Source organism: Bos indicus x Bos taurus, chromosome 26 (genome assembly GCF_003369695.1).
Source record: "Bos indicus x Bos taurus breed Angus x Brahman F1 hybrid chromosome 26, Bos_hybrid_MaternalHap_v2.0, whole genome shotgun sequence".
In the NCBI taxonomy this organism is placed as follows: domain Eukaryota; kingdom Metazoa; phylum Chordata; class Mammalia; order Artiodactyla; family Bovidae; genus Bos; species Bos indicus x Bos taurus.
This window is the reverse complement of record NC_040101.1, coordinates 42,662,556-42,677,747: the sequence shown is the minus strand read 5'-3', so window position 1 is coordinate 42,677,747 and position 15,192 is coordinate 42,662,556. Positions and strand designations below refer to the sequence as shown.

The 15,192-nt window shown below is 42.0% G+C and overlaps 1 protein-coding gene across 1 annotated transcript in view; it reads right to left on the bottom strand.

The window, feature by feature from the left end:
* LOC113884567 (putative neutral ceramidase C) overlaps positions 1-14,908 on the bottom strand; it is a 65,471-nt gene extending 50,563 nt beyond the window's left edge. The window contains exons 1-4 of the mRNA XM_027529214.1: positions 14,780-14,908; positions 11,605-11,770; positions 7,667-7,884; positions 5,846-5,995 (exon numbers count right to left, since the gene is read on the bottom strand). Of these exons, the coding sequence (XP_027385015.1) occupies positions 5,846-5,995; positions 7,667-7,884; positions 11,605-11,740 (504 nt within the window). The 5' untranslated portion in view covers positions 11,741-11,770; positions 14,780-14,908. The remainder of the gene's footprint in view (positions 1-5,845; positions 5,996-7,666; positions 7,885-11,604; positions 11,771-14,779) is intronic.
* Between the last annotated feature and the right edge of the window lie 284 nt (positions 14,909-15,192).

Sequence of the window (15,192 nt, the reverse complement as noted above, 5' to 3'; positions counted from 1 at the left end):
CCTGTGGGTAGGTCCATGGGGAAAGGAATCATCATGCCATCATGAACTTGCCAGCCACTTGGTGAGCAACCATAGAAGGTGATCCTGCAGCTCAGTCAAGCTTCAAACACCTGCAGTCGCAGCCAATATCTCGAGTCAAACCTCATGATAACAAAAGTAACGACATGTGACTGTGGCTCTCACACAAGTCAGACTCACCTAACACAGCCATTCACCAAAATCCTGAGCAATAATACATAATTATTGTTACTTTAAGCTACTGAGTTTTCTGATGACTTGCTGCACAGCAGTAGATACCTAATTCAAAGAGTCAGTAAGTGTTCATTGAATTAGTCAATGAACATCCAAAGAAATAATAAATAATTAATATCTTTGGAGGATATACACACATCAAGAAAACAACAGAAAATTAGTGATGTTGCCGAGTACCTATTTCTCTCTCTCTCTCTCTCTTTTTTTTTTTTTTTTTTTTGGCTAAAATGTCTCTTTTTATTGAAATATAATCGACTTCAAAATACTGCATTAGTGCTGAATACCTATTTCTAATTTTGCTTTAATCATCTGAAATATAAAGCTTGGTATCAGTGCGGTTTGTGAAAGATGTTTTGACTTTTTTGTGTCAAAAATTATTAAAATGTTCCAGCAAAAGTGTCAATCCCAAAGCAACCTTCCTCAATGTAAGATACTATAACCTAATACCAGGGACAAAAGTGAAAACTCATTTATGTCAGAGCTGGCAAATACTGCTTATCTCGTGCATTTAGTCCTGTTTGTGGGTGGCTACTATCAGAAGTAGTATGCTGAGAAGGATTCTGAATCCAAATCTGGGCTTAGCAAAAAACAGTACTTTTGGGGTGGGGGTGGCATGTCATGGGGCATGTAGGATCTTAGTTCACTGACCAGGGATCAAAACCAAGGCCCCTGCAATGGAAGCACAGAATCTTAACCACTGGACCACCAGGGAAGACCCCAAAGAGTGCCTTTTTTGATTAGCAGTGCTGTCCACTTCGAGTATGGTATAGGCAGTAGTATGCTGATAAACAGTTTTTCTGAAAGATAAAAGAAAACCCTTATTTGTATTATCTGCCAATTTCCATGGTGTAAATACTCTCACCATAGTGAATTTCAAGCTACCAAAAGTTTAACCACCAGTTCACAAAGTTTCTAAATAGTTAACAATCAACCCTCATGAGGTGGTACCAGCCGGTTCCAGCACACCACGGGTATGTAAGGAAGCAGCAGCAACTGGTGTGTTACCTACTGATCCTACATAAACACATCAATGTAACTTCTTCTATTTTAGGTAAAGAGCTCCCCCACGCTTATTCTAGTCATGTGGTCATTGAATCAGGAAGAGATATCACAAACCATCTCGTCTCCTTAACCTCTCCATGCCTCAGATACTGATTGCTAGGTTTACCACATCCACGTAAGCAACCATACCATATCAGGAAAATGTGGAAAGGAAATTGAAAGTAATTAGACCAACACTGGGCTTCCTTGGTGGCTCAGTGATAAAGAATCTGCATTGTGGGCCAATGCAGGAGACACAGCTTTAACCCCTGATCTGGAAAGATTCCCTGGAGAAGGAAATGGCAAACCACTCCAGTATTCTTGCCAGGAGAACCCCATGGACAGTCCATGGGGTCACAAAGAGTAGGATACAACGGAGTGACTGAACAGCAATAAAGACCAACATTACAAGCCCACATTTTCCATCCCAGTAAGGTTCCATATTCTTTCTGTTTGATTCTAATTCCAGCCCAACTCTTCATCACTCTTACAAATTCTTTTACACAGTAGCTATTACTGCTTCATGAAGAAATGTCTGTAGGGAGAAGAGGAAATCATCAATGAATGGACAACATGAAAGCTTAAGCAAAGTTAAAAAGCTGATGTTCTACACTGCTATACTTAAAATGGTTTAACCAAGAAAGACCTACCAGAAACCACAGGGAGCTCTGTTCAATGTCATGTGGCAGCCTGGATGGGAGGAGAGTTTAGTAGAGAATGGATAAGTATATATGTATGGTCGAGTCGCTCTGCTGTGTACCTGAAGCTATCACAACATTGTTAACTGGCTACACCACAATATAAAATAAAAGTTTTATTAAAAATAGAAGCTGATATTTTTACAATTCTGTAACCAAGGCAAGAAGATCGTGGAAAAGAAAGAACTGCCAGTCAACTTTAAAGCTCTAATGTCCCACCCATTTTTATTTCTAATGAACTATAACAGGATTTTTAGAATTAAGTACATTAAGTACATTCTATGCAAGAATCAAGCTCTTAAAAACATAGAAATTATGAATCTTGAATTTTAAAATGAAAAGACTACAAACAGCTCACAGAAATCTTCTCCTAAACTATAGTCTCTGAGATGAAGTCAGACATGTGAGACTTCTGGAAAAAAGAAAAAAATTAAAGACTCCATCATCTAATAACAATGCCTGCCAATAACCATTATAAGTAGCATGTTTCCTACTTCATGAAAAGAGGGGTATTTTTATCATAGACCTATAAAGTTATATTAATGTCTATAGCTCAATTGACTTCAGTTTCCATTCCATTTCCTATTGCTGACACTCTTGGAAACGTGACATAGAAAGAGCTAGAAAAGTCATTCTGTTTTCCTGTCCAGCATCACTGCTTGGAGATCTTTTCTTTAATCTTTTCTCCGTGCTGAAAATGTTATCACTCTTAAAGGTGAGACTGAGAACCTGACTAAAATTGGGTGTTATAATAAACTTAATGGCACTAGTCTAGTTAGATTTATTTTTCACACTTTCCCCTTGGATTAACTTGGGATAAGTAAGTGGGTTCATTTCAAAGTCTTTCTTCTGGGTCTCAAATTGCAGGGGGGAAGTAAACATTGGAAGAGATGGTTAAATGGTGCTAACTATTGACTGGATAGTGGTCTCTAACCCAACACATTAAATCCCCATCCCCTCCATACTGTACCCCCAAAGGTAGAGTGTGGAGAGGACAGAAGTTCAAAGTCTTATTTCCACTAATGACCCCACCATTTCCCAATCAGAACCGTTTTTGATTCTTCAGAAAAAACATTATAGTGCAGTGGTAATGACCATACTCTCGAGCAGGAAGACGTCAGTGTTTGAATCCCGGTTCTGATGGTTCCTAGCTGTGTAGCCTTGGACAAGTTACTTGGTCCCCTGACACTCAGTTTCCCAATCTGTCAAATGACAGAATAATAGTATGTCCCTCATACAGTTTTTTTGAGGATTAAATGAATTCATATATATGGAGCACTTAGAACAATACCTGATTTATCACAGGAACTATGTTAAGTGTTAGTTCTTATGCCAACTCATCCCCAAATCACATTAACATTTGACTTTCTAGCACCATATAGTCTCACTGCTGTCCCCCTGGCTTAAGACTTTTCTGCCAGCATTACACAATACAGGGGGGAATTGCCAGGAAAAGTGGGAATCCTTCCTGCAGTGTTAGTTTCCCTTTCCAGTTCTTTTAGCCTTCTAACACCTTGTGAAATCTCCCCATTCCTTATCCCCTGTTTGAAATGCCTGGTGTGATAACTGTTTTCCCAACTGAACTCTCATCGGTAGAGCCTTGATGTTAATTTAAGGACTCTCCCAATGTGTGTCTTCACCTCTAGTTCTGGTCTATTTCAACCCACCTCAAACATCACTGTCTGATTAATCATCCTAAAGTAGAATTGTATTTGCATAACTTCCTTGCAAAAGTTTCCTAAGAATCTCCATCACCTAGAATCATTAACAACCAAGCATTCCAGAGACCTACAAATTATGACCAACATATCTTCCAGGCATATCTCCATTTGCATTTCTCCCTGTGTTTCTGTGTATATGATTTGTACATGTACAAATCAAGCTGTCCCCTTGAGTTGATAGCTCTCTCCCCCAAATCAACCAATTCTACTCTTTCAGGGGCTTCCCAGGTGGTCCAGGGCCTAAGACTCCATGCTCCCAATGCAGGGGGCCTGGGTTCAATTCCTGATCAGGAAACTAGATCTCACATGCTGCAAGTAAGACCCGGTGCAGCCAAACAAATAAATAACAACAAATATTAAATAAATAAAACTCTACCCATTCAAGTGTCATTTCCACTGCTCTTTTGAGTTACTCACTGTAAGGGAGGCCAGTTGCTCTGTCATGAGGATATGGACAATGAGGAAACGGTCAGTAGCCACAAGAGTGGATCATCCTGAAAGTGGACCTTTTAGCCTGCTTGAACCTTCAGATGACTGCAGCCTTTGCCAACACCTTGACTGCCAACTACCCTAATTCAGAACCACCTAGCTAAGCCAGCTCTGAATTCCTCATCCACAGAATGATGAGATAAAACAACAGATGTTCATTAAGTCCCTATTTGGGAGGAGCTATTTATTATTCATGAATAGATAACTATAATAAACCATTGTCCTTTATTCCAATAAATTAAAATTAGTTGTGTATTTCTGGTACAGTCCTTCCTTTAATCCCCCGACTAGGTAGTGAGTTCGTCAACATGGCTTATGATTCATTTAGCTGTGTGCCCCCTGAAGTGACCAACAAAGTGCCTTGCAAAAAGTCAGTGCTCTCCAAGATAATAGAATGACCTCCTTTTAAGAATGTAGGCTCTGGTACCAGGCATATATATGTGTTCAGAATTCAGCTCTACCACTTGCTAACTGCATGAACTTTGGAAAGTTACTCAACCTTCTCTGACTCAGTCTCTTTATCTATAAATTGGGGATAACAACAGATCCACCTCATAGTTGTGGTAAGTGCAGGGCTTGGAAAATCACTGCATTCTCTGCTCAGCATGTTTCCACAGATGTGAGAGGCTCCCATCCTACTCCCCATAAGTGGGTGACAATGGAGACATGTTTTTAAGCTCTCTCGTCACCCCTCTTCCTGGCTCCTTCACACAGCCCTTTCACACAAGAGGAGCAACTGTTTATTTGGTGAAGTTAATAGAACATGACACTGAATAGTGGATATTTGATGGCCATCATTCTGGATGTTCTAGACTCTCCTCTTTCTCACATTTGTGAATATGTGAGAAGACACTGAGAGTATACTTTCTTTCTGTGTCCTGATCCGTGGAGAAAATACAGTTGGATCAGGGTCTAGAAATTGGCTGAGAGACAGACTTGGAAGTCCATCTGTCTATCACCATTTCTCTCTCCTTCCTTTGCCCCTTGCATCTTACGAGCTGCCTGCCCAGGGCTCCCAGGTACCTTGCTGCTGAGCTCATCTTTCCCACAGTGGGGTAACATGATCTAAATTGGGGGAAAATCACAGGCCCTGCGATATTCTACAATACAGTTTAGAGATTAAGAGAGCTAATGTTGTATTCTTTTAAATTTTATTATGGACATTTTCAAACATGGGCACATCAGAATAGTACAATGTGCCTTTCACCCAGCTTCAGCAATTTATGGCCAATTTCATCTTAGAGTTGCATTTGAATTCTCTTTCATTCCTTGCAACTATTTTCAATTGTCTAAAACCTTGAGGGAAGGGTTAATAATTAATTGGCACTCTCAGACTTCTAACAAGGAAGATTAAATGACAGTGTACAGGAAAGTAACCTGGGACATAATAAGCTTGTGAAATATATTGGCATTAATGATGATGACAAGCCATCAGCAGTATGGAAAGCAAGTTCTGACCAAGCTGACTTACAATGGAATAATGAGGCTCATCCTCCTCACTTGATTATCAGCTGGATTGTCAAGAGCTTATAACCCTGAGGGTAGTGGAAATTCACTGGGTGAGAAACCCAGGAGAGCTTAGATACTTAGTTAAATTCACCTGCAGGCTTTACCTTTAAACCACGGCAACTCTTTCTCACTTACCTCCAGCCTGAGTCGCTGGGATACCATGCCTATGTCGATGCTGACAAACACTATGCGATTGGACCCATCCGGCTCCGCCATGATGAACGCACGACTGTACAACCTCGTGAGGATGCCCCGTGCATACTGGCCAGTTTTGGCGTAGCCCATCTAAAAAGGAAGAGAGCATCAGACCACCCTTCACTTCTTCTCATTCCCCTGCTACCAGAAGCCAGGCACAAACACACAAGAGACTACGTAGGCAAAGCAAAGCAATCCATGTGACACTGTGGCTCTGAGTGAGACAGGATATGTGTTTTCAAGAGTAAAGCCAATATCACACTCACAAAAAAAGTCTTTACTGTTCTGTGTAGATAGAAGCAAAGCAATGGCCGGGTTGGAAGAAGTTATTCGCTGGCCTCTGGGCAAGGCAGGAGCTGGTGTGACTTGGGAATTGTGTTATAATGCTGGAGACCTTTCGGGTTTTTCTGTTCTTTGAAACAGGATCTTTTCTCCAGCCTATGTAAGGACTACAGAAGGAAATACTTCCTCAACTATCATCCTACATTTCCAGGAATACCCTGAAAACTGAAGGCCTCTTCACTTTGGTTGTCTGGTGTGTGGCTTTTTTTTTTTTCCCTAAAGAAAATGGTTTCTTTAGGACACAGTTATCTTTACTGAGGGTACCTCACCCTGGCTTTTACAATGTTGCCCCTCCCAATGTTGTAGCCCACCAAATACATCAATCTTAAACCCCTTCTCTCACCATGTCATGAAGCGTACCCATAAAAGCTGCACCCAGGTCTTCAGCATGGTCGCTCTGCTGCTTGCCTTATCCCTCATGCAAGTGCTCATTTAAAGTTTACATTCCAGAGCCACTTTTCAGAACATACAACAAGGAATACTTCCTAGAATCTAAAGATTATTTGGTTGGAGGGGGGAAAAATCCTATCAGGAAATCTCATGCTCTGATTCCCTAGGAAAGGGTAGCTAGAAGTGTGTGTCTAACGTCACCGCCAGGAGGTTGCATGCCAGCAGCCCACAGGCCACCCCTGGCCCCGAAACCGGTTTTACTTGCCTAACACAGTGTTGGATCACACCAGATTTCCGGTTTTAACTAGAGTTGCTTACATTCTCCAACAGAGAGATTTAAAACCTCAGATTTTCAATCCAGAAGCGTTTTCACTCTCTCTCTCTCTGTGTCTCTCAGTCATGTCCGACTCTTTGTGACCTCATGGACTGTAGCCCGCCAGGCTCCTCTGTCCATGGAATTCTCTTGGCAAGAATACTAGAGTGGGTAGCCATTTCCTTCTCCAGGGTATCTTCCCAACCCAGGGATCGAACCCCAGTCTCCCACATTTGCAGGCAGATTCTTAATCTGTCTGAGCCTCTAGGGAAGCCCTGGCTTCTCTTTAAAAAACTGTAAGGTGAGGCAGCCCTAGTTTCACACTCTTACATGGCAATGATCGCTAAAACCACTCAGACTTTCTAGTTGTACCACAGTCCCCACCACTTTCTGTTGCCCCCCACACTTCGGATTTACTAGACATTTCTCTTGTATTGGCCTGCTTCAGTCATTTAGGGTACCTGCCCATCCCCTGTAGTATCAGAGTTTGCCCACCCTGCCACTTTCATTCATAAAAAAAGGGCCAGTTGAATTTACAAGGGAGTTGTGCTTAAAAGGTCCCTCTTCCTTATAGTACAATATTCAAAATGTTAGATAGCAGTGAAGGCAATACAAATGGAGAAGATTAAGACATGACAATTAGGAATAAATGCAGAGTATTAAATAATAAAATCATTTGTTTCACAGTCTCTTCAAGGATCCCATGATTTACCTACCAAATTAATATCTGATACTTGTCCTGTGCAGTCAGCTCGCCCAACACCAATATGGTAGCCACTGAAGTTCTGAAACAGGGTAGGCTCTGGGGTGCTGGGTGTTGGAGATGCCTGGGTAGTTGTGGGGCCCCGGGAGGGTGTTGAGTTTTGAGGGGCTGCAGAGCCCTGGGTAGCTGGAGGGCTCTGGGTAGCTGGAGGGCCCTGGGTGGATGGAAAACCTGAATCAAAAACCAAAATAAAATATTTAAAACAACATTTCAACCCACACACTTGGCCTCAGTTAGGACACACAGATTCAGCTTCCTAAGGAAGAATCTCTGTATATTCTCTTACATTCAAGATACACTGTGAGACACATCTCAGGAACTTGGTTTATATCATAATCCCAAGGAGGATCTTTTTCATGGCTCAGAAATGTTTCAGCCTAACAATAAAGGTCTCTGACAAATGTCCTTCAACTTCTCCCTCAGGCTGTTCCTGTTAAACCTGTAGCCCTTCATTCACTCACCTGGCACTTCTACTCCAGCCAAACAAATCAGGCACCAGGCTCCTGGCACACAGTCTATTAAACCCGGCCTCTGGGTTCTAATATTCTCTCCATCCAGAGACCTTACTCCTCTCTGTTTTACCAGTCAATCTCCACTACATTTTACAGGGGTTCATTTCCACCCTACCCAAATCCAGCTCAACCCCTTACCTCCAGAATGTAACCCCAACTGTCTCTACCCTGCTCTAGATGTTTATTCTTAATGCAACCTAGATCTTTTATTCTTAAGGCAACTTAGATTATTGTATACTTGCTAACACAGTCCCACCTTATGTCAACTGTTCTCATATCACCACATAGGTATGCACATTAATATATATACCCTATATTAACATTACACACACACCCCAATATAAGGGAGGCAAAATGGGATAGAGACTAAAACGGCAGATGTCAGAAACAACTGGGGTTTGAAAATTAACTGTACCTTTACAAGCTGAATAAGTGACTTAATCTATTTTACCCCAACTTTTTTCATCTGTGAAGAAAAGTAACATAACTTTCTCATAACGTGAATCATCTCCTACTTACTAGGGTTTATTGACAATTAATATCTTAATACATAGTCAAAATTTAGAACAATGGCTGACATATAGCCTCAGTTTTATTTACACATTTAGACATCTTATATATTTCATTTTGTCTGTTTCTACTCCAGAAAACAGCCAGAGTTGGCCAAAGGAACACATGTCAGTGTTACATGTATTAATGGTCAGAAAGTACTTAGGCAAGAGATTAACAGCAGACTTCTTCTGGGTTCCAGAATTCTGGAACTCAAGAAAGTTTAGAGATCACATCATTCAATCACCTACATTTTACTTATAAAGAAACTGAAACCCGGAGAAATGATTTAACCAAGTTTCCACAGAAAGCATATGATGAATCACGTGCCCAATCACACCCTCCAACTCAGAATCAGCTGCTCTTTCATCCACATTTAAGCGCAGTTAGAATCCATGCCTTCCCACCCCTAAGCCCAAGTGTTCTACAAAACATCAAGTATTGCAAGGAAGGAAATAGACACCTTCGCTACTGCCTCACTGATACCAACATAGAAATGTGGTGCAGGCCAACGCCGAATCTAGTCACATAGCCAAGCGGCTTATTTTCCATCTCGGAGTTTCAGATGTCTAAAATGGCACTAAGGCTAGCACCTACCTTTATGGGAGTTTTGTAGGAATTAAATGAGAAATTTACATAGAATGCTTACTATTTTCATCGTAGAAGTTATTGTTTATTAAAGGATTGCTTCCCATCAACCACTATGGTAAGCATTCTATGTAAATTTCTCATTTTATCTGCCTGCAGTGCAGGAGATTTGGGTTTGATCCCTGGATTGGGAGATCCCTTGGAGAAGGAAATGACAACTCACTCCAGTATTCTTGCTTAGAGAATCCCATGGACATGGGAGCCTGGCGGGCTAAAGTCCATGGGGTCGCAAAGAGTCGGACACGACTGAGCAACTAAACACACCTGTACACTAAATGAAAACAGTGGCTAGTATTTTCACTATTACCTCTCTGAGCCTCAGACTCTAGATTCTCTAATTTTGAAACAGAAAACTAGGTGAAGTCCCATGGATTCTTTCATTTCTAGCAATAAAACTCATTCTGTCCACTGCCAGAAAAGAGGATCTCTGTTTCTCTGGGTTTTCAGGGAATCTAAAATATGAAGACAAGTAGAGAACACACTGGAAAAGAGAAGAGGCTGCAAAAGAGAAAACTGAGCTGAACAACACTGCCTCTTTCTCCAGGGGGCCTGAGGACAGCCCTCTCTCCGCCCTCCCCCCTTTTGTTGGAATGCATTTGCTTCATAATGTTGTGTTAGTTCCTACTACACAGCAAAGTGAATCAGCTGTATGTATACATATATCCCCTCTGTTTTGGATTTCCTGCCTATTTAGGTCACCACAGAGCACTGAGTAGAGTTTCCTGTGCTACACAGTAGGTTCTCATTAGTTTCCTATTTTATACACAGCAGTGTTTATATGTCAATTCCAATCTCTGGAATCTAGCAAAACGATAGAGGCAGCCTGTTTGTAAAGCCCACCCTTTACTTTGGTCAAAGCATTCAATCCCCACCTGTCTTTTGTATTGTTTATTAGTTGTTGTTGTTCAGCCACCAAGTCATGTCTGACTCTTTGCAACCCCATGGACTGCGGCATACGAGGCCTCCCTGTCCCTCACCATCTCCCGAAGTTTGCCCGAGTTCATGTCCATTGCATCAGTGATGCCATCCAGCCATCTCATCCTATGATGCCCTCTTCTCCTCTGCCCTCAATCTTTCCCAGCATCAGGAACTTTTCCAACAAGTTGTCTGTGTGCATCAAATGATCAAAATACTGGCACTTCAGCATCAGTTCTTCCAATGAGTATTTAGGGTTGAATGCCCGTAAGATTGACTGGTTTGATCTCCTTGTTGCCCAAGGAACCCTCAGGAGTCTTCTCCAGCACCACAGTTCACAGTCATCAATTTTTTGGTGCTCTGCCTTCTTTACAGTCCAGCTTTCACAACCATATGTGACCATTGGTAAGACCAGAGCCTTGACTATACGGACCTTTGTTGGCAGAGTAATGTCTCCGGTTTTCAACACACTGTCTGTCTGTCATAGCTTTCCTGCTGAGAAGCAATTGTCTCAGCAGGAAAATCTCTGCAGGTTTATTAGGTATATAACCTATCAAAGAAGAGGCACCATCAAAGGCCTATGGACCTGATTGCCTGTAAATGTAGCCTAGATAGTTTCCAAAATCTAAATTAGTTTCCAAGGTTAAAAAAAATTGGAAGGGATCTAAACTGCCTCCCCCAGTTTCTAGCTTTCACTGAAAACTCAGGAGAGTTGAGTCCATGTGACACCATGACAACAGTTGGCACTCAGGAGGGCCTGTGGACCCTCTTCACCAGAAATACACCTGCCCCCACCATGGGCCACCTCCCCTCCTTTATGGAACTTGATTGACCTTCACAGCATTTGAGTTCAAGATCCCTTCTCTAAAGTTTCACAGACTAATTGACATTCAGCAGGTCTTTCCTTCTCCTTTTGCCCCCCAGGAGAAGATGATGCCAGAAAGAAGGCAAAGAGAAAAAGAAGAGGCTCAGGAGTTACTGGGCCTTGAAGACTCCTAAGCTGTACTTAGATCAATGGAAAAGCGAAACAAATAAGTGCATGTCAGAACACCACACTGGCTATTTGGGAGCAAAGGTAAACGTGATAAAAATTGCTATCATTGTGTAAAGAGCAACTAATGGAAAGGTTGGATGATCATCCCTTGGTGCTTAAGTACACCGTGAACTGCCCTATTATCAGCAGTATCAGTACACTGTTTCTTGCCTTGGTATTCCCCACAATGAAGACATTTCCTACTGGCTAGGAACAGCATCTAAGAGTACTCACGATACTTGCCTGTGTGATTTTCAATGGTCCCACTGGTGATAAACAACAGGCTGAGAAGAGCCACCGTGATCCCTGTCGTTATCACAAGGAGGAAAATCAGGAATATTTCGAAGCTGGAAAAGGTGCGTTTGGCCATTTTTTCCAAGGAAAAGAGTCAGAAGGAGAACTGTGAAAGAGACAGGTAAAAGAAAAACAAAATACACAGGTTTCAAGCTGCAAAGGCAAAGATATCTTAGCTCTTTCATAGAACAGATTGTGCCAGGAATGCCGCTAGGTCCACGTCCCATATCTTCCATGTCTTCATGGAAGACATGACCAATCAATTACAGCACTGTGCGATGAATTCACATGGGGTTTCCAAATGCTTTTCAGCACAGTGCTCATCTTGGGAGCCCCCACACGTCATCTGGTATTGACACCAAAGCTAAAACCTATATGTACTCCTAGGATACATCATACTGCTTTCATTTACGGAAGTGCTGCTCTCTGTATACTGGTCTAGGCTGAAGCATTTCTGCCAACAAGGATAACTGATGTACCCACATGGCTTGTACTTGTGAGAAAGCTGGCTGAGGTTAGGGCCGTGCTTCGTGGCCAGTTAAATAACTTGTCAACAAGGAGGTGAAACACCTAACCCTGGCCTTTAAACCTCTTGTCTTAACTTTTGATTTCTACCCGAATAGAAAACAACATGGAAAAGGAGATTGGCATCTCTGATCTAAAGCCAGGCATTTGTGAAATTTCTCTCTTCAGTGATTGGAAGGATCCCACACATTTTGCAAACCCCAAGTCAAAGGATGAGGATCAAGAGAATGCTATTGTGTGCTACAAAAGCAGAAAATGTCCTTACTGATTCATGAAGACATTTTAGGCCTGGAATTCATCACAACTCAGAGGGACTAGAGAAGCTTCATAAATATGTGAATTATGCAGATTCACATAATGCAGCAGGAGAAAGTATAATATGGTTACAAATTGGGTTGTGAGATCTGGTGTCAGAGTTCAAATCTCACGTCTGCCACTTACTAGATGACCCCGGGAAATTATGCCTGACCCTGAGCCTCAGTTTCCCCATCTGGAAATAGGGATGTGACGATGATACTTTTGGTACCTATCGTATAGTTTTTATAAAAATGAGATGACACAGTAATACTTTGTTACAAGGAATGTAGTAAGTGTTTAGAATGTTAGCATTTATCAATTAGGTTCTAAAATAGCAAAGGGTCTGTGCTCCTCACTGGCCTAAGAGAGTTTGTATGAGACTAGTATTCAAGAATCACAAAACCAAGGTGGGAACTTCAGAATCTATTTTCTTAACCTTAAGGAAGCTTGCGTAGTTGGGTGGGACTGGAGTCCCAAGCCTTGGGTAAGATGGTGCTACCCCCAAGAGCTGTAAATTGGCAACAATCAGCTGTGTTTATTATGGCCCAATTTTTCGTTTCAATTTGACTTAGTCAACAAGAGGAAAGATAGAGGTGACAATTTATTCTGTAAAAATAGAATCTACATTTACAAATATGAATTTTCAGGCTTCCTTTCAAAATATTCCATAATATATGGCAACACTGAGCCAGCATTCCTGTGTGCCAAGAGTTTTGTAAAGCTTATTAGCTGCTGTTCCCTTTCGATGGGGCAGCCCTTCTGCAGCCTGCCACTGTCTGTACCAGTGAGCCTTATCTATATGGTCTTTGTCATCATTTGATTTGGCAACCCTTGGACTAAAGGTTACTAATCGGTCTGACGGCAAACACTTCAGAGGTAGTGCTGAACTGGGAGTGGACGAAGAGCTTGAAACATCTTCTTGTACCTCCTGGTTGTGGGTAGGCATCCCTCACCATTTATCACCACTGCAGTCAGTCTCACCACCACCGGTAGGGACATCTTCAAATTCAGGGCAAAACAACTTTCACTCTCAGCCCTGAGTCAGAAAGTACATCTAAGATGAGCACCTAAAATTTTGATAACTCAAATTTTGATAACTCAAAGAAGTTTGCTAGTACGTTGCTGTTGTTTTCAGTAGCAGACTTCAGACCTTGTAAACCTAGTTCTTGCTTAGAGCTTTGGTTCCTATGAGCCTTCCTGCTAGCTGAGATAGCACAAACAAGGCCATTAAACATGGTCCAGACAGGCAGCTAGACCCCTCAACCCTAAAGCATGTATATGCAGATCACATGTGGAAATGTGGCTACATGGTAAGAGCCTATGTAATAGACATGATATGAAATATGTACATGCCCGTGTGTACACAGATTTTCTTTTCTACCTTTGCTCTGCTGAACTAATTGTCACCACTGACCTTTTACACAAGTCAACAGTGGCACTTGATTTAACATTACAGTTTACTTCTTACGTGGATTACAGTGATATATCTCGTGTATTTCACCACTCTATTTAGTTGCCAAAACTACCACCAACATATTGGGTTGGCCAAAAAGTTCACATAGAAAAACCTGAATGAACGTTTTGGCCAACCCAATATTACCATTTTTTTTTTTCAACGCACTATCCTTCGAAAATGATTAAAATCTGAATTTAAACATGAAAGCAAATGCCGTATACCTCTCTTTAAAAGGTAAATGTGCCTTGGAGAGTTGAACCGGTGATTATATTTTAAAGGACTGTTATACTTCCCGTGGTGGTCCTGCGGTAAAAAATCTGCCTGCCAATGCCAGGGGACATGAGTTTGATCCCTGGTCCAGGAAGATCATACATGCTGTGCAGCACCTAAGCGCATGCGCCACACGCGCTCTAGCGTCCATGAGCCGCAACTGCTGAGCCCAAATGCCGCTAGGGCCCGTGCTCTGCAACAAGAAGCTACTGCGATGAGAAGCCGCGCACTGCAACTAGAGAGCATCCCTGCTCACTGCAACTTGAGAAAGCCCACTCACCACAAAAAGTAAAAAAATAAGTAAATTTTTAAAAATAAAGAACTGTACATTTTCAAATACTTCCCACCTACTCTAGAATAATCCTGCAAGGTCAATGGTAGGGCACTAATGATACACTAGCATGTCACTTGCCATATCACCCTGAGGTCCCCTACTTTTTAGGACTGCAACGGTAAAAAGTAGTGTTTTGGCAAAAAGGGTTTCCAAAGCTAAGAAAACCGGGTGTAATTAAGATCCCTGAGACAAAATGATTCAAAATCCCTCCCTCCAAAAAAATGCATTCTTACCGACTCAACCACTCAGATGAACTTGTGTGTCCTGGTAAAGCAAATGGTGGCCCAGAATCTCGTCCCCCGTCCCCTGGAACGCTGCTCAGTTGAGACTGCTCAGCACTTTCTGAAACCTACCCAGGAAAGATCTTCACAGTCACGTTCAAGCAAGTTAAGAGTTCTCATTAGCACAGTTTTGTGGGTTTGGTATTTGGAAGAGATTAGTGTATTGATAACAAATGGCTTATTAGCCAATTCTCCCCTGGCACAGCCTGATACTGAGGAACTGAACTGCAGAAGGCCTGCCAGGCTGAAGGTCATTTCAGATTTCAACACAACTCTTCCAGCCCATCAAGGTCTGTGCAATAGCTCTAACCTGGATCACACACACACACACACACACACACACACACACACACACAAAGTACCCA